This window comes from Lepidothrix coronata, unplaced genomic scaffold (genome assembly GCF_001604755.1).
Source record: "Lepidothrix coronata isolate B3197 unplaced genomic scaffold, Lepidothrix_coronata-1.0 Scaffold71, whole genome shotgun sequence".
In the NCBI taxonomy this organism is placed as follows: domain Eukaryota; kingdom Metazoa; phylum Chordata; class Aves; order Passeriformes; family Pipridae; genus Lepidothrix; species Lepidothrix coronata.
The window spans coordinates 1,790,145-1,815,439 of NW_016690251.1; the positions used below are offsets into that span (position 1 = coordinate 1,790,145).

The window sequence follows — 25,295 nt, forward strand, 5'->3', positions numbered from 1 at the left end:
TTATTGCACCCTGATTGTTTGGTTTTTTACTGTTAGTGGTCTAGTGGTTAGGGTGCAGGACTCTCACCACTGCGACCCGGGTTCGATTCCCAGCCCCCCGGGCAGATGGAGCTCGTTAGCCCTGTAAGGCAATCCATCTAAGAGAAGGTCACTCTAAACAAACCTACGTCCTGGGGACCTCACTGCCACTGTCCAAGCTTGCTCGGCCCCGGCAGATGAACCTCAGGATTAAAGGGTGGGCTCAGTTCAGCGCACGCTGTGTCTCACCTAAAAAATCCACTGCGCAGGCTCGAAGGGTTAATGACCTTTCCCAAATCTTCGCTCACGAAGACTGGCCATACTATACAAGCATTTTGATTACTTAGTTGTTCCTCTCACATATTCTCACTCGACTCTTCTCTGGCTGCAATTACATCTCCCCCATAACTTTTTTTCCTTCTTAAATGTTATCCCAGAGGTATTACTATCAATCCTGATGGGCTCAGCCTTGGCCAGCGGTGGGTCTGTCCTGGAGCCGGCTGGCATTGGCTCTGTCAGACATGGGGAAAGCTTCCAGCAACTTCTCAGAGTAGCCCCTCCTGTAGCCCCCCCTCGCTACCAAAACCTGGCCATGCAAACCCAATACAAACCTGCAGTATTGTCTGGCAAAGAATAATTTTATTTTGTTTCACCCTGCTGAACTCTACCTCAATCTTGGATGAGTGATTTATCTCCTGAGGGTCCACACTGGGCTTAGATAAGATTTTGATTAATTTTTTTCTGTTATTTCAGACAAGCCCATTTGATTTCTACTTTCTGACCATAGAGAAATGATCCATCATTTCAGAAATGGACCCTTAGAAGGAGTGTAGAAGAAAATCTGATAATGTAGTCTTTGAGATTCAAATGCAAAAATCAAGAGGAAGACCATTAGAACTGTGAGATTCTTTCTAAAATGAAATCTTTCCAGTCCCTGGTAGGTTTCTGTTGTCCTGAGAAGAGCTAAAGCCTTTCCTGCTCTGAGCCTTTGCCCTGATCTAGTGAGTAATGACTGCTCCAGTGCATAGATAGGTGAAGTTTCTACCTGCAACTAGGGATCATATTCCTGTCCAACTAGGAATGGCTCTTGTTCACACTATAGGTTATAGTTGGTCACACCTTGGCTTTGCTAATGGCTGGAGACAGGGTGAACTGGATGTTTACTATCAGGGTAGAGAACACTCATATTTTCTACCAATTCACCAGGATTAGCATCTTCAGTACATCATCCATCTAAACCCACATAAAACCACTGCTGTTTCTTTTGCTGCCTCTTCCATTTGTTAGTTGTGTGACTAGTGATTTTGTGTTACCAAATATTTCTTTAGTGAAGAAAACCACTTGGAACTCCATCTTTTTATTGTTCAGACTCTTGTTACAAGTAACTTTTAGCATTCCTCTGTTAAGGCTTAAAGGTATGTTTAGTCCAATTTAGTAACCATACATCTGAAAAAGAAGCACTTTTCATTAAGAATAATGTGAAAATGCTTATTGAAAGTTAGGTTTTAAAGACATTACATTGAAGTTCCTATTTGCATAGATTTTGAAAGTGCATCACATCCAGTATTGAACTGGGCTTCTCATTATTTGATGCTGCAGGAAGAGAAACAGTAAGACTAACATGACTAAGTGTCTTTGTAAGAAATGTTGTATTACTGTATGGGGATTTGTATTATTCAATATCCAAATGCCATTCACTTTAGAGTAACAGACACTACAGAAAGGACCTTACACAGAGAACCGCATGCAGCTCTAGGTTGCCAATAAATTTTTGTTGTACAGCCCAAATAAAAGAGAAGCAGTTTGATTGTCTGTCTCTTTAGGATTAATTTAAATTCAGTTTTACCGTGAGACTGTGTATTGTTACCAGGAGCACACGTGTTTTGAAATGTAATTACTGGTCATACCTAATAACTGATTTTTAGTTCAATCATTTTAAGAAATGAAAAGACCACCTACTTACTATCACCATTTTTAAATCCAGTAATGTTGTAAAATACAGATTATTTTTTTTCGTTATTAAAGTAAATAATTAAGGACATTTTGTTAGGATGCAAATTCACTAATAGTCTATGAAAATGTTTTAGAATATTGCAGTACCATGTGTATGACAAATAAGGAAACTAATAACTATTTAGGTTGAAAGAACTTTAGTAAGTGAGAAAATGAAACCTATTGAATATACTCTAAATGAAGCAACCTTCTGAAAGGCCTATTTTTGAATAAACAAGCATGAAAATTCACCTAAGGCATAATACTTTATGTATTGAGAGTTAAAAAGCAGACCTTCTCATATGCCTGATAAAATGGTTTCAATTTTTTTCTTTGTTAAATCTGTTGAATGTTTTTTTGTTATTCGGTAGAGCTGCACCCTGAAATAGCTTCGTCTTCAAAACCAGAAGAAAGTTTCTATGCGGACAGTTACAATCCCTTTAAGGATGAAGATGCCCCAGACTACTTAAACCCATTTGATGAGCCAGATCATGTATCTGAAGCACTTGGAAGTGCAAGAGATTCTCCTCCACAACCTGCAAAAAGGAAAAACATCAGGCCAGTGGATATGAGCAAATACCTCTATGCAGATACCTCTAAAGCCGAAGAGGAAGAGCTAGATGAGTAAGTATGATTCTTCATCTTTCAGCAGCTTTGGAAGCATTAGTGGGATCCCTGGCTTAATCTTGAGGTGTATTGGGTTGAACCATGGTGATCCTTAATCACTTCCTTAGGACAGATTGATCCTTAGGCAGCTCAGCAGCGGAAAATACCATACCCCCAAGTCATGTTATTCAGCTGAACATGATCAGTTAAGAAACTCTTCTGTGCCTTATTGATAGCAAACTACTTGAGGGGGAACAAGTCTGTGTACCTTTCTGGCACTTCATGCCCTGACAATTGCAAATGAGCCAAAAATTAAGGAGCAGAAGAGCTTGATCCTTCCTCTCCTTTTCACCATTATTTTTCCTACATAAAATAATAATTTTTATTAACCATAATGGAGAGTTTGTTTCATCTTGGTGCAGTATGTAAAAAGGAAGGGCATTTTGCAATCTGCAAATGCAATCACATTTTTGAGAGTCCCATAAATTTAATCTTTATATGAGAAAGTTAGCACCATATATACTTACTTAGGTTGTTCCTTTTATCATGACCACCCAGGAAACTTTTATAAACACACACTGACTGCCTTGTATTACAGTATAGAAACTAACAGGGAGTGAAAGTTTTCTGCAATTGCTGCACAGCTCGGGAGGTTGGAAGGTGTATCCTTGCTCCTTGTTTGTGGTCATTAGTCACCAACCACACCACTCATGAGACAGTTTATGGTGATTACATGCAAGCGATTTTACAGACAACAATTCTAATTAACATTTAATTTTACATTATTTATTGAGATTTATCATGGCATGACATTTGCATTACTTTTAATATTAGCACAGGTATTCATTGTGTCATCATCTTTTTGTTTCTCTGTTTATATCTGTGTTCTAGGGAATTGAAGAATTCCCTGTGCACTCTTAATAGAAACACATAAAGGATTCAGCAGGGTTTTTTTCCTTTTAAAGCTCTGTGGCCGTGGATTTGATGTTGTTGTTTAGTCTGTGAAGAATAAAACAAACAAATAATAAAGGGTGTTGGGGATGATGCCTCTGTGAGCTCCATTTATCAGGGCAGTGCCAGAACAAAAAGCGCTGGCTGCTGTGTCTTCAGAGTGCAGTGTGATCACCCTGACGTCACACCAGACATTGTTGGTCATTCTGTGGTCACCAGAATCTGCAGGGAGAAAAAAAAAAGTATACTTTACACCCACTAAGATGTAGGTATAGAGGATAGCAAAGATTGAGACAAGCAGAAAAAGAAAAAGCTTCATTGATGAGCAAGTGAAGAATTTTCTCTGTTTTGTATTTTTTCTCTGTTTTATATTTTTTTTAACCAAAGATGAAAATAAACTCCCCATAGGTGGAATCTACTGGAACATAAAGCTGGGTTGTGTTTTCATTATAAAGCAACGTCCCCTGGGAAGATGGAAGAATAAGCAGTCAATAAACATTATAAAAACAGTTTTTTACATCTTCCACATAAGTTTTTTATGTCCTGACCACCAAAGTAACCTTCCTCTCCACATTTTTCTCCCAAGCTGTAGAGGCAACATGTCATAGAAAAAGACCTGGAAACCATATGTTGAATGTATTGGGTAGGAGCGTGGTAAGGGAAACCTTTGAATTTTTATACTGAATGCTCTGGAGGAATGAATATAATGATAAAACTCCAGTCTAGGAACACAGGACACGTGGTATTAACTCACACCTACAAACACTGTTTCACCTTACTTCATGTCATTAATTTTCAAATCTTTAAGCAGAAAGTTTCTGCTAAGATAAGGTATGGTGAGCACCAAAGGAAAAATTTTCTTGGCATTGCCACTTGGTGGTTTTTGCATGCCCTAAATCATGAAGGCTTATGTCCAGATGTGTATTGATTTTTATCTACTGTGAATATTGATGCTTTTATTATTTACCTAAGTGGGTAATCTTCTTCCAAAGCTATTAAAGTCTAGCCTTCAGTGTCAATTTGTGGCAGAGAGTTCCACAAAACCACCAAGATCTTAAATGAAATGTGTTTCCTTTGTTGATTGTAAATAAATTACCTTTCCAATCCCATCCTATCTCTTCTGCTGCTGGCTTATCAAAACAACAATTAGTAGTGTTGGATTTACCTGTTGTAAACAGTTGTTGTCTCGTCTATCTCTAGCTTGTTCACCATTACTTATCTCTTGTCTGAGTTAACTTTTTCAATCTCTCTTCATACAGAAGTCTCTTCATCTCTCTAATCATTTCCACTGCACGTCTCTGGACCCTGTTATTTCTCCTGCTGTATGTCTATTTTAAGATGTGTTGACTTGGCCTGAGCAGTGTAATCAAGACAAGGCTGAACAACTGAGTCATATCATGACATTAGACAACTTTGCATATTATTTTCAACCTCTCTCCTAATGTCTTGTCTTTTGACTTTTTAAAATTTCGTTTCATTTTGTTTCACTGGTCAAGTGCTTTCCCCAGGTGTCATTTTGAACCTGATAGGTGGAATTCATGAGAAATGGAAGGCTCCTGAAAGACATTTGCTGTCACTCAGGAACTACAATGTATTTTTATCCCTATGTCTTAAATGTTTAATTGGAGTTCATTTAATGTACTGCTTGGCATTTTCCTCTTATATTTTGTGTGAAATGCAGTGATATATCCTGGGAACATGGACACATCAGTTAACATCTGGACCCTTGTCCCACTCTGCTCTGGCAGATCCCTAGTTCTGATTCTGGACTTGGAGCTTACACAAAGTGCCCCAAGAGCTGAACTCTGATGCTAGTTTTGTAACAGACTCTCATTGTAATCTTGTAAAAGGTACTTAGCCTCACTGTGCCTCTGTGAAGGATTTACCTTGGGTAATTTGCTTCATTGAAACATATTTCACTAATGGTTGTGAAGATAAGTAATATTTCATAACACATGCAAAGCATAGTCACAAGCATAAGCATCATGAGGCATTGCATGGTATTGAAGGACTTAGATGAACCAGTACATTTATTTATTCTGCTGTAAAACTATGCTCTCAAAACATACTTCCTCTAACTAGATTGAGATCTCTACCTAGGTAGAGATAAGGAACACATTTCCCTTTCATTAGTTTGGACATTTGAATGGTAGTGGAAAATCCTGCTTTTGCCTTTTTGAATTTTATACATTAAAATCAAAATGGTGGGTGGCAACCTGTTAATGAAGGACAGCACACCTTGTGAAATTAAATTCCATTATTTGAAAATAGCACAGCTCACAACTACTTAATGTATAATGCCTTCAACCTTAGTACTTCTGATTAGCAGTGCTGCCTGATCTTTTAACCCTGCCATGCTGACAGCTTTGGGTTTCCTTCTCAATAAAATGTTGATTTTTTTTTCCAGTTAACTGGTAATGCTGATCCAAATAACTTTTAAATTGGTCAGAATAAAACTTGCTTTCCAATATCATTTGGCTGTGTGGCTTCTTATCTCGTTAATCATTGTATGGCTTAGAATTATGCTCTCTAATTGGCAAGACTATCGAGTTGCCATCTACTGAAGCTGCCTGTTGCACAATAAGCCACAAGCCACGTTGTCAGTGATATTTTAATGCCAGGTCGTTGTCACGTCTGGGATTTTTTGATTTTGTGGTGGACAGTCCAGTATCTCTTCAGACAAAACATACTATGTGGGTCAATTAAATAACTTCACCAAAGCAAAAAGTATGGGGCTGATCTCAGAGAAAAGTGCTTTCATATTTTCCAGCTAAGGCTTTTTTCAGCCAGGCTTTTCATGGCCTTAATTTCTTGTATAGCCGTGTGGAAGCTGTTGGACCAAACTCTGCAACGTATATCAGACTTCCATGGTTTCAAACTTGACAGCCTCTTCAGGAAAGAAACATTTTGGTGGTTTTTTTCTGTATTAAAATGAATTTATCACAAATCTGTCTCAATATTTGTAAGAAGAATTAAAAGCAGTGCAGGGGAAGGTAGAAAGTAGCACGTGTGTGTGTCTGTTCTGTGCATGTATGTGTCTGTTTCTGTGACTAAAATGTGAGGGTTTATCTGGCTTTCAAGCAAGTTCTTCTCTAGAAAAAAAAGGGCAGTGACTTGTCTCCTTTTAGCACTTCCTTCTGGTTCAGACAGAGGGTACAGTTCTTCAGGTTGATGCATGCAGTGCAACGAGTTCTGGAGCACAAAAATTAAAAAAATAGTTCTTCCAAACCTGTTTGCTCTCATCGATAAGGTGTTGGGTTTTTTTTCACACCAAAATAATTTTAACACCTTAAAAATACACCTTTCTAATTCAGAGTACACAGAGGTGAATTCCTGCCAAACATGCTGTACCTGTTGGCTGTTCTGAAGGCAGACTTGTTGAACTAAATCAAACCTTGTGCTGTCCCATAGAATGCATTGTTCTTCAGCCTTTATCTCTTTTATCTTCATTTTCACCTCCCTTTGAACTCTCTAGTGTCTGAAGGCAGCTGAGCTGGGCTGTCAGCTAAATTAGAGCTACTGACAGCTGGATGCATTCTCCACTCCAGCCTGAATACCTTCCTTTTCCTACTGTCTCCAAACACCCATCTGTTCCCATTACCTTGTTATTTTGGTGTTGCCTTTAGTTTTGATTGCACTGGTGGCTTTGCTGCTTGATGGGCAGCAAAGTGGGAACACCTGAAAGTTGCCTTCAGTCAACAGATGAGTTATTTTAGTGTTAGTCTTTCCTTTTGCTTCAGGATCTGGATATCTTTTTCTGTAAGGAGCAGATTCTTAGAAAGGTCTGGAGGTTTTATGCCTGATTTTCATTTATCTGCTTTGGAAAACTTTGCCTTTTAGAAGCAGACTTATTTTCTGTGGTGTGGATTACTAATTGCTTCCTTTTTCTCAGTGAAATGAGTAAACTGCATTAAAAAAAATTCTAAAATCAGTCTATGAGACTGAAAGACATTTTCATACTAAAATTACAAACAAATGAGAGAAATTTCATGTTATGTGAAGGGCAACTGGATGAATAGTTGGTTTTTCACTTGTCCCCAAATTCTGCTGGTTTAGTTCTTTAAAACCAGCATGTACTAGTTCATAACTCTTATCCCGAGAGGGAATTTGTAAATGGATCTAGCTAGGTAGGCTCTTGTCTGATGCTGCATGCATTATTGTTTCCATCTAGAGTGGAATTCTAAGGGACTTCAAGGGACTGAGGTTATTTTTCGTGGTTAGTTACGGTGTATACAATAACTGTTTGTAGATAGATTGTTGGGAATCACTCTGACTTAGTTACGTAAACATAGTTTGAGATATATGGTAAATATATCTTGCAGGGGAAATATGGGCTAGAAGGGAATTAATTAGTTTATCCATTTCATAACTCACCATCCAGTTTTGGATTGCAAAATGTGAAAAGCAAATATTATTACTGGAATAATTCAGTGCAAAGAAGATTCCCATAAATATCCTTACCAGGATACAAAATTGCTGGCTCCTCTAAGTGTGTAGAAAAAGCCATTATTGTTGTATTATTGATTGATATTTGATGTTTCAAACTAATATAAAATATGGCAAAGCTGTGGAACAAATGCAGAGTTGGAACATGAATGCTAGAGTTAAGAATAATTCTTTGGACTGTATCTACTTGTTTCTTAAGTGAGGTTTAGTTATAAAAAGCACTTTCAAAATAGACAAATGATGGCTACTGGTATCTGCAGAGAGAGATATACAAGTCAGCTGTGGCTCTTCTTACACTGTTGACTTATCAACACTTTCAAGAGTGTTTTTGAAATGGTGTGGTGCCTTTATGCTACGGAGTTTGAAATACTCTCGATGTGGATTGTATATCTAATGGAGGCCAACATTTTCAGGCTTGGACAGCCAAGAGTGAGGAAGTGGAAGCACGACTGTACCAGTGACCTTATTCTTAACTCTGTTATAATGAAGCTTTCTTAATTCTGTTCATTATGAGCGTTGAACAGCCAGCAACTTCACTCAAATTTGTTGGTATTGATCTTGTAGAATCAGATCATTCTTTGATAGATGGTGAAGTATAATTGAAGAGTTAGCTTTATGCAAGTGGTAAAACTTCTGCAATTTACAGGACTTTATAAAATTTATGGAAATTATGACAATGAAGTTTTAACTGCTGTAACTCACTTTTCAGTTGTATGAAACAGTATCTAAAAGCATCTAAAGGTAAAACATATTCTTACGTGGTATAATAAAAACATTTTGGTCATTGGCTTTTCTAAACAGGTCTTATTTTCGATTTAATTTCCAAGGAGATAGCAAAGAAATGTGTTTCCCTTCTTTTAATTAGATCAAATCCATTTTATGAACCAAAACCAAGCCCTGCTTTAATTAAAGTTGCTCTGCTGCAAGAACCAGAAAAGAAGGTGAAAAGAAAGGCTCCTGAACCCCCAAACCTCTTGCCAAAGACAGAGATGGGCATGGGTGACAACGTGTCAGCTCTTCCTGCATCAAGGGAGCTTTCCTCCTCTCCTAAGGTAAGCTTTGCATACCAAAATTTCTTTTTTTTTCTTAACAGTGCCTTTCTGTGTATTGTAAATATCCTATTTATTTCTGCAGGCCATCTTAAAAGCTTTGCTTGCACTTAATAAGGTGTTGGCTCGTCTCTATTCACTTGGTTCATGGGGAGGGAGCAGCAGTAGGAGCTTGTATTTTTTCTTTAAGGATTTAATGACAACAGTAACAGCAACTGCAGTTTCAAAGAAAAGAGCCTTCTAGTAACCAATGTTACAGGCCAGCTGGATATGCCATCGAGAAGGAAGAAAATCACATTGAACAGTGCTTTGTCCTGATCTATTTTAATGCTGCTAAGCCTTGCCCCTGTTGAAGAGTCTGTCTCCACATTTCTGTCATAAATCTGGGTTTTAAGAGCTTAGTACTGGATACTGTTTATTTGTATTGGGATTTATATGTGTCCAATTCCATAGCTATGTTGAAGTAATTTAAAAAAAAAAAGACAGTCTACTTTAATTCAGATTAACTGTTTATTACAAATGCTCTGACTAAGAATACTTAGATATGCACATCCATCTCTGTTTGTCAAGGGAAAATCTGAGTTAATTTCAGTTGAAGAGGGCAATGTGAGACATGGATATTTTATTACTACCAAAGCTAACTTCTCTCAGTGTGGATTTCAACTCCAGTGTTTCAGCAGTTCGCACCACTTGTGCTTTTTTTTTAAACAAAATAAGCATTTAATAGTGTAAGTTAATGGACCTTCCTTAGAAATGAATGTCACATATGCTGCCTGCTTGTTTTAAAGGTAGGAAGATGAGGTCAGAAGGCTTTCTTTACAGCATATCTTGCCCAGTGTATGCATATTATCGTCTGATTTGCCTTGTATTGGAGCCGCTCTACTTTAATTTAAGAATTGAGTGAAACTACTTGTCATATATATAATTTCACTGTGTAATTACTCAGACAGATTGTGCACATGTCCTTGTCCACTCAGGCTCTAATCTTGTTGTCATTTTACCACTCACTCAGGGTAAAGATTATGAGACCAGAAATCTAATCTGTGTCTGCTCACTGCAAAACAAAACAGTAGGGAAGACTACAACTATACTTCACAAGTTATTCTTAATATGCAAAACCACAACCAGGGATATATGAAATCAAAGCATAGCAGTTTTATAATGCTCTGAAATGGGATTCAGTCCTGTTTGCTGAATGAAAAATATGGCACATTGTTTGATTTCTGGTGGAGACTGGCCCTTGTGTCAAAGCAAAATGGCCAAAGAAAAGGTTTCTGGTACTACCAGGCTGTGCGAAGGCAACTGTGGAGATTTTCATCAGGTTGCTTGATGGAAGTTGTGCTCAAATTGCTCATTGAGAGGTGTTTTTTACAGATCTACATCCAAGGAAATATGTCTGTCTGCTTCATTCATGTCTTTTTTGTGCTGAAATAACACATTACTGCTGAGTTTGGTTGTTGTAGTTTTTGTAGGGCTGTGAGGGAAGGTGGAGGTCTATGCTGACATTATCTTTTATAGGAAAGCTTTAATTTTTTTTTTTCAACAGGATTTTGGAGGATATGAGACGTTAGGGAGGTCTCCCAAGCAGGTGCAGTGTCCTGGTTTATCGTATTGCCACTACAGTGGAAAATTTTGCTGAGTGGGTGTGTTAAAATATTGCACGGTCACTTGCAATGCAGAAAGCTTTCTGTAAGCACAGTCTTTTTTCTGTGCTTTAATTGTTTTGCCCTAAGATCAGAAGCACTTTACTTGGAATGCTTTTTGAAATTTGGAAAAGTACTGGCTTTTAAAAGAAAAGAAAATAAACAGTTTTCTCACACCACAATATAAAATAGTGCCCAAATAGGACTTGGACTGTTGGCACATATAACTTGTTTATTACTCAATAATAGAAACAATGTTTAGCAACTCAAAGGTATAGGCATTAAACAAACATGAACTTAGCACATGCCCTTATGTAGGGGGAATAGTCCTAGAGGTAAACTTAGGGAAAGGAAGGTTAAATAACATATGTTATTCAGTGTTTTGTCCAAGTTTGCTGGGCACAGAAAGCCTCTGGTACAACTCTGACTAGAAAGTAAATTGTTTCAGCAGGTTCAGTTCCCTGTCTTGGCTGTTGTCATAGGAAATATCTGTGGAGCAGAAGTGCTAAGCTTTTGACTATACAAACACAGCACTAATATTAGAACTTCAGAGTTGAAGAAAAAATATTCCGAAAGTTCCTCTGCAAATCTTTGACAGAGTATTTGGAGCTCATGTTTCTTTCACATGCTGGTGGTGTTCATCACATTTGCTGAAGGCAAGAAGTACAAATGCTGTCATTAACATCTATATACCAGCAAGTTCATTAAATGATGAGCAGACAGTTACCTGTAGTAGCAAAGCCTTTCCAAGTCTCTTTAATGTCTTCCCCTTGACCAGACTCTTTTGATCACTTGGATGTCCCTGTGTCACCTGTATTGGTGAGGAAGGGTCAGTGAGGAAGGGTCAGATAAGGCAAGGTGTAACTCTCCATGAAGGTCCAGCCAGCTCTCCAGCCCATAGTATTAGCTCAGTATACACGAGTTTAGAGGAAGTTTTGCTTCCAAATTTTATTATCTACTTGCACTTCCTAAAGGGATATCTTTATTCTCTCCCGTCTTCCTTCCATACCTCCTCCAAATAATCTGAGTCATCAGAGAGGTCTTTGAAATGCAAACTGTGAAATCTGGGATTATCCCACAGTTAATCATCTCGAATGACTTGAGAACTGCGGTGTATTTTTATGGCTGACTGTATTTGGGTGAGTCTGACAAACTGCAAAGCTGTAATTAAGCTCTTCAGTCATCAAACTGCTACAGTGCTGTCAAGCCCAACTGAAGCCTTGGGCTTGTTGCTGTCATGCATGTGTTAGTGGCCTTTACCTGGTTTGGATAACCAGGTTTTGCCTCTCACAGAGGTGATGGAGACTTTAAATTTCTTCCACTTGTTGACTTTGTGGAAAAAAAATTGAACAAAAGTTCAGGCTCAAAATATGGTATCAGACCAGTAAACAGCATGCATATCAGTGCTTGTCATTGCTTTAGCTGATTACAAAATATGCATAGGAACTTCAGCTGGGTGAAATCTCAGCCAGTCTCAGTATCTCTTCTCTTCCTGCATTATGTTGAGTTTATTCAAAATAAGATCAGTTCTGGAGCTGTCAGCTATGTGTCATGGTAAAGAAGCAAAAGCCATGTGTCTCTGCACAATCAAAGATTTTATTGCATTTGTGAAAATGAGGAGGCAGGAATGTTACTGAATATGTGTGGGAGGTGAAAAATTATTTACTAGGGAACAGGAGAAAACAGATAATCACCCTCAACCATAGAGTTATTTTTAAATGTGAAAAGAAAATAGTTCCTGCACTAGATTGACATTACTCATTCACTCTTTTGAAGGATAGCATATGCCCTTCCCTTTCAGGAAACAATTCTGAGAAGGGCTTTTCCTGTTATTTGGTATGTTCAGTTTTTTGCCAAAGCTCATGTTGATGGCTCATGAATCTATCAGGTTTCTGTAGTTACTATTATCCTACTGAGTGTCAACAGGCATGTTGTGTTTGGTGAATCCAGCTTGATCTCACATCCTTTCTCCTGTCTTCAAGGTCTGGAAACCTGTGTTCATTAAAGACATGCTTTACAGAGTAACTGCTGCAGGCTGAGTAGCTGCCAGCCTGGGTCTTGGGAGCTCACAGAGCTCCATCTCACTACTGCCTACTGGGCTACCCAGTATCTCTCAGTAAATGAAACTCCTGCACTCCAGTGCTGGGGATAGATGTTTCTCTGGCGATACATGTGAACAGCCATGGAGTTGATATCAGACCACAGGATGCTTTTGGAACTTCACCTTGAATGGATTTTTAATTATGCCTTGCCACTCATGAAAGTATATAGCACCAGGGCCGGATGATAAATCAGCTTAAGACTATCATTAATGTATACACCATTCTTGCCTTTATGAAGTCATGGTATTGCTGGTAATCATGAAAATATAGGAATTGGTTTTGGCGCTTGTGGACAAGAGCTTGTGATGACCTTTTAAGTTGGTGGAAAAGGAGAATACACATTCACTTAATAGTCCAAAGCCAATAGTAGCAACATCTCTGTTTTGTCATCATCATTGTTTAAGCTCTCTCTGTCTCTGATTTTAAAACTAGTTGTTTTGCATGCCCAGTGATAGTCTGCTCTTTCATGCCAGACAAGCTAGCTGATTTAAGCTCTAATGAAACATTTATAGGAAATGTAATAAGAAACACGGAATCCTTTTTCTGCATGACATGTAATAACCCATCTCCATCCAGTATCCTTTGTAATCTGTTGTGTATCTGCAACGCTTCTGTTCAGGCTGTTCAGAAAGATTTATGCCTGATAGACAGTTTGTCCTTCAAACAGCAAATGAGGTACAAATTACTTTATGAAAGAAGAGAAGTTCTCAGACACTTCTCAAGGGAATGAGAAAAAACATGCAATTTTTATTTTTTTTTTCTCCTTCTTATTTATTCTAACTCAGAATAAATGCTTAGCGATAAAGTGCGAAACACTCAGGTAGGTTTAGTGGAAAGGTTAACGTTCCATATAGCACTAGGCACTGCTCTCCAAGATTTCAGGGATCTCATAGGCTCCATTTACTCCTTTTCTCCACTTTTATTTACCTCAGCATTATCAACCTCATGTGACCAAACAGTAGGAAGACTTCATCTTAAAACACAGGTGCAGTAATGCGATTAAGTGGAGAAATGACATTGGAGAAAACTCCAAATGGGAGATGGAGATCACTCACTCTCTTGGTATCAAAAGTATCTCCAGTTGTTCATTCACATAAGGATTTCCTGGCTCTCTGGAACATCTTTAGTGATTTTGCTCCTTCTCAGCTTCACATTCACTGCAAAGGAATTGTGCAGCTCATTTGCATGAGATCTTTGTCACTTTGTCACTCCCTATGCAGACAAATAGTTCATCAAGCCCAAGGAAGACTTGGGAGGTACTGGATAGAATTGCAAGATATCTACTCTTATAAACTTGTGCAGAAAAGACACTGAGAAAATCTACCTTTGCATGCAGCCCAAAAACATTTTTTCTTTTAATGGGAAGAAACACAAGCTGCACACTTAATATGAACAGAGAGACAGTGAGATAATCATATGGAAGCACAGACAAGTCATTCAACTTGCAGCTTTTCAAGTGTTAAAGAATAAAAGAGGCTCCATTTTTTAATACAATACTTAAACAATTTCTTATTACTGTTTGCATGAGTTTGAAATGGTGTTTGTTAACTTGACTGTGTTGCCTTCATATTATTCCCATGATTGGTGCCAACAGGAGTCCATTTTTAGATACAGAGACTACAGATGAAACCAAGCCCTTCCTTATTCTATGTGTGGCTTTCTGCCCTTCTGAATGAAGTATCTTGTGCCCGTTTTCTGGTAACAAGCCAGTCAAACTGCTTACAAAAAGATTTAGATGCTGCTCTATAGTTACATTTTCTCCAAGAGACATGCTTCCTTCAGAATTTTAGGTCTAAAACCAGGTAAGTTAATAGTTTGCCTACGTGTTCCTATAGCAGGAGTTATGCCCAGGTCTGGAGGCAGAGCTGAGCTGCTCCCAACCTCAGCACCCTACTTCTTGCCTTATCCTATTTCCAAGCACCTGCTGGAGTGGAAACACATCATCACATACAGGTCTCTCTGCAAAGCTCATGACTCATGTATATGTTGTTCCACAGGGAACAAATCCAGGTTGTGTGCTGAGCCAAGGGTCAGTGAAAGGCACTGCTTTCTGGGACAATTGAGCAACTGAATGCTGTCCAGGAGCAGTGAATGTTAACCTCTTGAACCAGATTTTGGTGGTGGTTTGGTTGTTGGTTTTTTTCCCAAGTTCACAGCTTGATCCAGCCAGCTATTGTCTTGACTGTAATGCCATGCAGCTGGAAGAGTGCTGGTTTGTGTCACATGAACTATCATAAAAAAAACAGTTCTCTGTAAGGGCAGGTCTTAAGTGACTCAGAATGAGGACTCAAAAGCATTAACTTCCAGTAATTTGGAGTTAGGCTTTTTTTGTGGACATCAGTTTTTCTTCAAAAGTATATATATACAATTATACAAAGTGAGCTAGTTAAAAATGTATTTGTAACCATAATTTTTGAACACTTGATTTGGCAACTTTCAGTTCTTCTATTTAGGTGTTTGACTCTTTCTTCTTTAGATGCCTATTAATAGTGGGAATGCAGATAACAGGCCTCCAGAGTTGTCCTAGTAAAATATTTTTCATTGCAAATTAGTATATATAATATGCAGGTTTATAAATGCTTGGCTGCTTCTGCCATTTTCGTAACTGCTCTTTAAGGTATTTCTGCATTATTGGTGCAGTGTAGCTCCTACTGAAATGGATGGAAACGTTGTCAGCGCCTGCAGCAGTTCTGGATTGCACCAGTTAGCACTTCTGCAGAATGTCTGTGCAAATAAATTTTGGTAACTTCACCAGTGTTGTGACATTCCAAGCCTCAATTTTCATATTTTTATATTTAACTTACATTTATGAATTACAGTACTCTGGTCGTCATAAAATATTACTTTACTTATTGTGGAGAAAATATGCTTTTTAGATATGTATTGGCAGTAATTTCATATGTTTTATTTCCACTCGGAAGTTTAAGATTGTGCACTATTCTGTGAAAAAAAATCCATCTCTGGCAGAGAGTAGAAAAGCCAACAGGCATATTGTATGACACAGTGTTGCAATGTTCCATTAAAATGCCAGCACTGTTGCGTGTGGGTAAACTAACAAAAAATACTTATTTTATGTTTTATTCAAAACCAACACCAATACAATAATTTCTTAAATTTTTCCCATATAAATATATGTGATGATTTATATAATCATTCATTTCCTTGAATGATGTGTTCCAACAGTCAACAAATGCAAGAATGGTCAAATAAGACTCATATCCTGATTCGGGAACTGTTTAAAGGCCGATGAGATCAGGAAAGAGAAGAAGAATGCCTGTGGATGGTGGAAACACCCACACTGCCTTTTCTGGGCTCTAACTTTCCACAATAGAAGGTGAATTAAATGCTTGAAGAGCATGCTTCTCAGAGGAGAGAGATGGGGGGAGTGACGGTGGGGTATCTCCGGAGGTGAGCTGAGCTCCACACTGCCTTTGAGACAAGTCTCTCATTGCACCCATTTCTGCAGGACTGGGAGGGGACTGCTCTTCTCGTGGAAGTGCCAAAGGCATTTGCCTGAAATCTGTCCTTAAAATATCCCTAAAGTGGATAAATGCAAAGAAGTGAGGAGCTGCCAGGAGCATTGAGGTTTCTGGAGTGCTGTGGTTCCTAAATGTCAAGGCTTTCATAGCACTCTTTGGTTTCTCTCACAGAGGACGAGGGGATGAGGCACAGGCACACAGACTGGTCAGGTGGAGTCCTGGCCTTCCGAAACATCTGAATAACAACTGCATTAGGTGAGCTCCTAGTGAGATCTAGGGGAGCTTCTGGAAGATGTAATCTGAAAATCCTTGTCCCTGATGAGGGCCTTTTATTTTATTTCCTATAAGTTATTTACCTTCATTTCTCCAGCAGAAAGGAGCTGAGAGGAGACAGGCAAATGGCACAGGGCTGTGAACTCCTGATGTAGGTGCTTGAGGGCCACCTTCCTGCCATTCCTGTAACGTTTTCAAAGGACCTGGGGGCTTCAGTTTTCATGCTGGGCTTCACAGACTGTTAGTCCTGTTCAATTCAAGCTTTGCTCTTTAAGAGGTAGAAGAAAGAAGGAACACTTCTCTAAGACCTTTTTTAAACTACCATCAGAACAAAAATCCTCAAAATCTTCACAACAAAAACCTGATAAAAATCTATCCTTTTTCTGTACAGTTTTTACACCTTATTATCAGGTCCCTTAACAAGAGCCAAACAAGCAGGTTACTGGACAGCTTTTTAATTGAAAACTTGATTCTTTCCAGTATTCCCTTGCACCTAACAAGTAGCACAATTTGTAGAAGTTGATGTTATTGTGGCATTTTTAGCTATTACCTCAAGCTTTATGTTGGGAATGGTTTAGATAAAGTCCTGAGTACTGTCTCCACCACCCTTGGCCCTTGGTGCAGTGCTCCAGTGAAGGAACACACTAACAATAGCCTGGTTTTCTGCTTGCCTGAGGGGTGGGTTTGGTTCGTCGTGGTTGGCAGGCACCTCAAATTGGAAATAAGTGTGCATGAATAAATTTTCCTTTGCTTCTGTCATGATGAGTTATGCACATATTACAAAAATAATTATCTTCCCTTCATAAATCAGTCCGATAGTTAACTTTTGTTTGCTCACTAATTCACTCTTCCTGCTAAATGTTCTTTGGTTTGGATCAGATACTTAAGCATAGGAATAAATCACAGGTCTAAGACAGAATGCTTTTTGTTGCTGGGAAAGAAGAATAAGCCTAAAACCAAAATAAATGGCATTTGTAAGCAAATCTACAGTGCAATGATGGCCCTAAAATGAGGTGCTAGTATTAGCTATTCTGCTCTGCTTTGTAAAAGTATTTTTTTAGGTAAAATTTTGTCTGATTTATTTTAAAATAGCGATCACCATTACTTTTAGACGGGCAGGTCAAGTAAATAAATTTGTGAAGCGAGATATACTGAGAGGAAAAATCCAGGAGAAAAACGGAAGCCAAGGATGCCAGAAGCTAAGCCCTGGGGCATGTGAAACAGTCAGGTATTATGTGTGTATGTTGTAGTCATGCTCGCTGGCAAATACAAGCCGAGCGCAAATCTTTTTTTTTTAAGGAGAGAAAACCAAGCCAGTTAGAAGGAAAATGTTGTATTCCTGAGTTGCTGGAAGAAATATGTTGCCAATTCATATTGCAACACAGCTCTGATGACAAGAAGCTGCATAATAAACCAAGTACTTGTGCGATAGTGCCGGCACACTAGCTGCGTGTTCTACAACAGCATTTTTAACCATGTTCAACAGTGTGCTTGCTATCGCTCCTCCATTTGTTGAATTCAGGATGACCTTTGCATGAATAAAGTCAAATAGGATTAAGGCAGGAATTTTCAACAATGGGAAAGAGCAACAGATGTAGCCGACTTTGAACGTGGGAGGATTGTTGATGCACGGTTGCCTAAAGGGAGTGTCTGTGGTGACAAAAAAAGGGGGAGAGGGGAAAAAACCCAACAATTTCCTAAAATATTAACCACATAAAAGAAAAGAAAATAAATAGAAAACAGTCCAAAGGAACTGAGTGATCCTGGTTTTTATTGGCATCGAGCTGAAGGCATGATTTTTTGATTCACTGCCTCCTTTTAAATCTATTTCTTTCTATTCTTTCAGCAGAACTCTGTTCTCTGAAACTGTCGCTATATATGAGCTGTCTGAGGGGTTTGTGGCGGGTATCGTGTTTTTAGGTTCGTGGTTTCTCCTGAGTTAAGGAAAAAAATGGAATATACAGGGGAAAAAGTTGTTTTGCTGCAGAATTAGTAGTTTAAATATGAAATCCAGTTCCTGCTGGTATTTTTTTATTTGATTTATCCTATGGAGAAGAATATAGATGGATCTCAAATACAGTGCAAGCGCTCTATATAGAGACTGTTACAGAAAAGGCAGGGGGGAGGGTTAGAAATATAGTTAAAGCAAGAACTCTTTCTGATATATCTTAAGTAGTTTTATATTTTATGTGCCCGTTAGATATACTGAATTTGTTTTTATCTCAATAAAAAGAGGACATACATATGTATTTTACTTAGTAGATTTAAAGTATTTGGTTAGCTTTCGAAAATACAATAAATTCTTTGAAACTTACTTAGTTTCATTATTGACAAGAGCTGTTTTGCAGTTTAGTAGATAGTCGCGTTAACCCCTAAGTGATACTTCATAGTTTGTAGTAATGAATAATGCACAAAATTTAAATATCATTCATAAGTGTAATTCAGACAAATCAGCTTTGAAAAGCATTCATGGGAAAAGCTTTTAAAGTGTGAATGAAATCATGTGCTCTAGCTCAATGAAAGGGCTTTAAAGGAGCTAGCTAGAAACTAAAGTAATTAAGAAAATCGTGTTGTAAATGCTATGAAAAATATTGGTGAGCTTAATGTATTACAGTTCAACTGTAATATTTAAGAGCTTGATTAAACATCCACTGATTAAATGCTTACACTACACTTTAAAGAGAGCTATGCTGTTGAGAGGGCAGTCTCTGACAGTAGAAAAATCATTTGGATTCAGAGGATGTAGCATGGTAAAACATCTTCTAATACATCTTATCCTACTTCTTCCCATACTCCTTTAGAGCAGAGCTTGCTGTGGGTTACCACTAGCTGATGACACGCCAAAGTGTACTCAGTGGTTGTAACATGTGTCCCACCCCCCAAACAAGGAGTATTTCAACAGATATAGAAGAAAAAAAAGAAACAAACAAGCCCAAAACAGAACAAAAAAAAGTACCCCCAAACCCTCTATTGTTACCTGGGATCAAATATCCTGAAGGACACAGCTACTGAATATCTGAAGAACACGGCTCTCTACGTGCTGGAGGCTTCATTACTAATTTTTGTTGCCTTAGTAAAGAGGCTGTTATGTTTAATTTTTGCACTAGGGACAACTTTGTATGCATGCCTGGCATCTTTAGCACCAAGAGCACGTAACTGTTACGTGCATGGAGTGGATTAATGCCCACTGTGGCTGAAGAAAGTCGCCTTCATTTCCTCGTGGGCTCAGTGTTGGAACCGACATTAGTCTCACAAACGTGTACATAACTGCTCACATTGTTTGTGAATGCACAACTGTGTGAAAGGCTGTTACAGTCACACAGCAAAAACATAGAAATATATTTTGAAAGAGCAGTTGGATGCTGATTATTAGACACCTGGATTTTTGTTGACGTTCATGAGACTTAATGGAGTCCACTGAAGGCAATGAGAAGATGAGGTCCTTGATCCTGAATTAAGTTCCTGAGAAGTGACATCTTTTCATCCAGGGTTCCAGGAGTATGAACTGGGGCGGGTCAGGGCAGTTTCTAGCTCCTTAGTTGTCTTTTGTGTGTTTGAAGGGTGATCCACAAGGAAGAGTACAGTCTCTTTTTCTTTGGTGGCTCTGTTCTCCCTCACTTCATCAACACCTTGAGACAAAGAACTGTAATCCTAAAGCCTTGCAAGGGTCATGTTTCTTGGCTTGCTTCAATGCAAATAGATCTTTAGAATCCAACTCAGACAATCATGCTTTAAAAGTATCCTAAAATGTTATACCATTGGAAATAATTATAAATAAAAATGGTGTTCTATTTTTGTATTCTTTATTTTTTTCCAATTAGCTGCCTTGTATTTTTTGCATCTGGAGCATAATGAATGTAATTTTTACTTATAAAACAGATAGTTCAGAATTTGTTTCTGTTATTTCAAGTAAGCTTGGGGGATTTTTTAATGTAGTGTGTATTTTCTTTCTGTGTGTGTATATAGGTATATATAAACTTACATTTTAATACATTTGTTACTGTGATGATTATGGTTATTTGTTATATAGAAAGGTATATATATGTTATTTGTGTGCCTTTGTATATAACAAATATGCTTTTCTTTCTGCATGCAGGCTTTCTACAAAGTGAATTCAGACAGTAATTTGATACAGATGGCTTAACAGATCATAATTAAAGTGTTTTGTCCTAGAATCTGCTTCGTAACTCAACCATATTCCCTAACACCATGACCCCTTTTCATAATGTTGCTAAAGTGCTTTCAAGAACTCTGCAGAAAGCTTTGTTTTTATCACTTTAAAGCAATACTGAAGAATTGATGCTTTTCTGAAGTACCCTTATGGCACTCTGTGCTATTGGTAAGTAGTCTATCATGATTGTCATTGACAGCAATGACTCAGGAACATAATGTGACTCAGTCTTTTGTTTTGAGACATGGGTGTGTAGACCAGAACCCAATCAATAGGCTTAAGTATAAAACTGCAGCAAACCAAATATTGATTCAATGCTCAAATTCTTATAACTGTAACCACAACCCTTCCATTGTACTTAAAATGTTATTAGAATATTAACATTATTATAATTTAAAAAAAAACAAAGGAAGATGAAAAATTGCCTTTGAGGGGTTTCCAGGGAAGGAGTTTTCTCTGCAAATGCATTTAACTGTTTTTACATTCTGTATAGCATCAAGATTAGGCTTTTGCAAAAAGTAGGTTTGGGGGTTTGCCTACTAGAATTAGGTTTTCTTTTAGGACAGTATCTTTTTTTCTGTTTACATACCATTGTTTTCAGATATAGAACTAGAATGTAGCATAGATATGAGTAATAGGGAATAACTAGAAGAAAATTCTGATGAGAGCCTCCAAATTTTCAAAATGTTCTTCCATTTCTGGTCTCCTTGGACATACAAATGGTTGCTTTAAAATCACAATCTGTCTTTTTTTGCAAGTATTTAAAGAGTTGTAGAACCCATACAACACATGGCACATTAGGTGGTTTGACTCAGAGCACTTTCATCTCTGGAAGAGTATTTCCCTTATTTTTTGGAGGAAGCCAGTAGTGTGAATTGTCCTCAAACAAATGAAATGTACTGCTCCAGATTTTGGGTCTTGTGCATTTTTTTTTTTTTTGCACATATAAGCTGTAATTGGCCCTTCATCACCCTCAAGTCTCTGTTTCTATGACAGTTACTCTGCCAATATTTGATGACCAATACAGAAGAAAAAGAAAAAAGAAAGCAATATTATGTTGTGGCTCTACTTTCTGACCAGGTTTTAGCAATTTGACATCCTTAAACTCCTGAACATTGTCCTTGCTGCTCTCCCTGCATGACTGATGGACTTTGTGTGGAGCCCCAACCAGATGATCTGAGCACTGCTGGAAATGCATATGTGCTTGGAACTATCTGAGAAATAGATTCACATTTTTAAAAATATATATGTAAAATGGGGTATTTTCATATTTACTGAGTAAAAAGGGACTAAGAGACAAGTCAAATCCTACTATGGTCTTGTTTTTGCTTTTGTCCTTTTCAGCTTAAAAGGATCCTTTTAAAAACTGGTTGTTGACTTTGGGTGTGAGTTGTAGGTTTAGATTGCATAAGAATTGACCTCTTTTGATAGTGAAGTTTGTTACAAATACATTGCTTGTGTCTGATTTAGGACATAAAATACCTCTGTAGTGTTCCATAATTCATGGACAGAGATAGCATCCCCTAAGGCTGGTGTGGAGCATCTTAGTCAGACTTCTGCTCTGAAGAGTTTTCCAAACAGTGTGTGTCTGCAAGCGTCAGAAGATGTTTTGGGAGACCAGTCAGACCAATCTTATTTACCTAAACTCCTCTTTTGAGAGTCCAGTGCCCTCCCCTTTCTGCTTCCTGCCACCCCCCCCAAACTTGCTAAAGGGATTGTTAAGTAGCAGCATTTAACGCTGCCAGGGTTTTATAAATGGGAGATAATAAAAAGAATTGCTAAATGCCTTTTCAGTATTTACACGTGGTAAAAAAACCTTATGTGAATGCAACTCATTGACTAAAGCAGCACGCAGACTATATATTTATCAACTCATTGTCCCACTAGTTCTTCTATTTGAGTACTCTCTAAGTTTTATTTTAACTGTGGGAAAAACTGCTCTTGGAACTCCAGTTCTGTGCCGCTTCAAAGGTAAGGGAGGTCTTAGTCAAATGATATCACTGTACTTGTTTCCCAGCCATGTCTTGGGTCATGCTTCTGCTGCCTAGAAGTCTGAAAAGCCCATGTTATTAAGATGATGGGTCCTAACCTTTAAATAATTTTTAGAAGCTCGTGTAACTTGGAACTAACACTCAGTATTAGAATCAACTTTATAGATTCCACTGGAAGCTTATTTAGAGCAGTTGGCTTTTATAAATTTATCACAGTTTTGAAATTGCAGCTATTTTGCTGTGTTACCAGAGCTCTCCCTTACATTAACTTTCTCTTCCCTTTATGTTTCCCATTTCAAAGATTGTCATAATCATTTAATCTCTCATTATGCAATTAGATATGTTGCTACACATTTATTAGCAAACTTACTGTCAGACTAGTAGTAATGCTCTAATTTACACTTCCCAAAGCATGGAAGTTCCTGTGTAGGAATGAAGGCTCCCTTCTTTTCCCTCCTCCACCTATCCTGAGGTGCTTGTGCAGTGAAAAGTATTGCAGGAGACTGAGATGTGTGAGTGATAAGTGCTCTACATTTGTAACACCTGGACATGATCAGACACGTTAAAGATGATGTATGAGGCTTGAGTGTGAGTTTTCTCCATTTGTGCTGGCTGAAATTTGCCCCCTTGTAGCTCATTGGGGTTCTCTGATAAATCTGATCTCATCCCCCAACCTAAGGGAGAGCAATCAATACCTTCCCCCACAGCTCCTTCTAAGAGCAGTGGTACTACTGGTTGGAAGACTGAAGTCCTCTGGTGCAGTTCTTCTATCCAGGAGTTTCCTAGTTCTATCTGCAGATGAGTGTTTGGAATCAGGAGCAGCTCACACCAGAAACAAGTTAATCATTGCATCATCTGGGGACCAGTCGAGAACTTTTCAGGAGTGCTTAATTTTATTTAGCACACCATGTAAATTAAGTCCAAAAGACACTTAAAGTGTAACACTTTCTTCCATTTGTGGAAGCTCAAAGCCATAACGCCACTTAAGGATTTTAATCCATTGGACAGTAATGTCTTTGGGATCCAGCTATGTCATCTGTCTGTCACTGTGAGTTAGAGACAGTTAATGAATGGGTTAATGATTGGAATAGTGTTGAAAGACCAGGGAGTCATGATCTGTGTCTCTGATACTGCCTTAGGAATGCAAACCCCAAACAATCAGAAACACCTATAGAGTTGTCTGTTCAGGAAAACCCCTCAAGCTGTCATCTGGACACGATGCTCATGAGTACTGTGCACACTGCATGTATAATAGTGCATGCTAAAATCCCTTTCCATGTTTCCATTCCTCCTCTCCCTCAGCAGCTTGGAATACTTCTCATATCTGCAAAATCTGTTCCTTGAATTCAAAATCAGCATTTTTGTCTCAAAGCCTTTAATATTGCAATACTTATAATGTAATATTTTTCTAAAAAATGTTTATATTTCATTTATCAGACAAATTTTTTTTTTTTTACTTTAGGGAACTTAAACCAGGGAAAAAAATGCTGCTAAACCAAAAAAAAAAAAAAAGCTAGCGTAGTTCCAAATATTAAGCTAATTTTTAAAATGTTGACCTAAATAATACATTCAATTAATGAAAAAAAAAGATATCTTTGCAGACAATATACTAGTATTTAATTTGAAATTTTATTGAGTAGATCCTGGGGATCATTTAGGAGTTTTACATGTGTTAAAAAAAAGAAACCCAGAAGACCTGACTGCTGTGCATTGCTGTAACACCCCTGGAACGTGGCTAACGCCCAATTACTGCATGCTTAGACTTGGATGGGAATTACAATTGAGCTGTAAAATATTTTGACAGTTTCCAACTGTTGTGTGGTTATTAGCCAGGCATCATAAGAGAATGAAATACAGTGATTTGATTAGGTTTATATCACAATCTGCTTAAACAAGGACTTTCAACATAAACATGTAGTGTAAAGTGTTAATCAGAGGCAGTATTTAATTATTAGCAGCTTTTCTTGAGTTCTGCAGGAGAGAATTCCTCTCTCCCAAAGATTTTGATTTCTTAAATGAGACTTGCCATACCTTTGTGCTTCAGCTTTTCATTTACAAGCTTTTACTTGTTGAGTGCTAAAAGCATAACCACACCAAATTTAATTTGTCGCATGAAAATTGTGTGTGTATTTTTCAAGAGGATAGATTTGCCAGTGTTGACGCTAGAAAAGCTTGTGTTAATTACATATTATAAAACAAAAAGGATATTTTCATTTAATATGTATTTCTTCTTTTAGCTGAACAAGTTCTAGCAATTAGCAAATTTGGATAGCGTAAGAATTCCTGGAAAAATATATGTTAAGCCAAGTGGCACTTGAATTGCTGTTACTTTTACATGTATTTTTATTTTGAAATGAAACTAATAAAGCAAAAATATTTAAACTGCATGCAAATTAAGCTCCAGATTGTGCCAGTCTTGTTATGTTCATTAAGCTATTGAATCCTTGAGTTGGGGCTGTTATTCCGTAGGGTCTATTCACAGAATAAGGTACTATTCAGAGAGGTAAAGATAACAATCTGCAGTCACACTGCTTAAATAATGCTCATTCTGTTGGGCAACTAAAACAAGAATAT

General features: G+C 37.9%; 1 protein-coding gene across 13 annotated transcripts in view; it reads left to right on the forward strand.

The window, feature by feature from the left end:
* The window catches only part of EHBP1 (EH domain binding protein 1), a 213,110-nt gene that overhangs the window by 96,173 nt on the left and 91,642 nt on the right, over positions 1-25,295 (forward strand). For all 13 annotated transcript variants that reach the window (XM_017818883.1, XM_017818893.1, XM_017818885.1 and 10 more), the window contains 2 exons: positions 2,382-2,634; positions 8,879-9,065. In XM_017818883.1, coding sequence (XP_017674372.1) covers positions 2,382-2,634; positions 8,879-9,065 — 440 coding nt within the window. The remainder of the gene's footprint in view (positions 1-2,381; positions 2,635-8,878; positions 9,066-25,295) is intronic.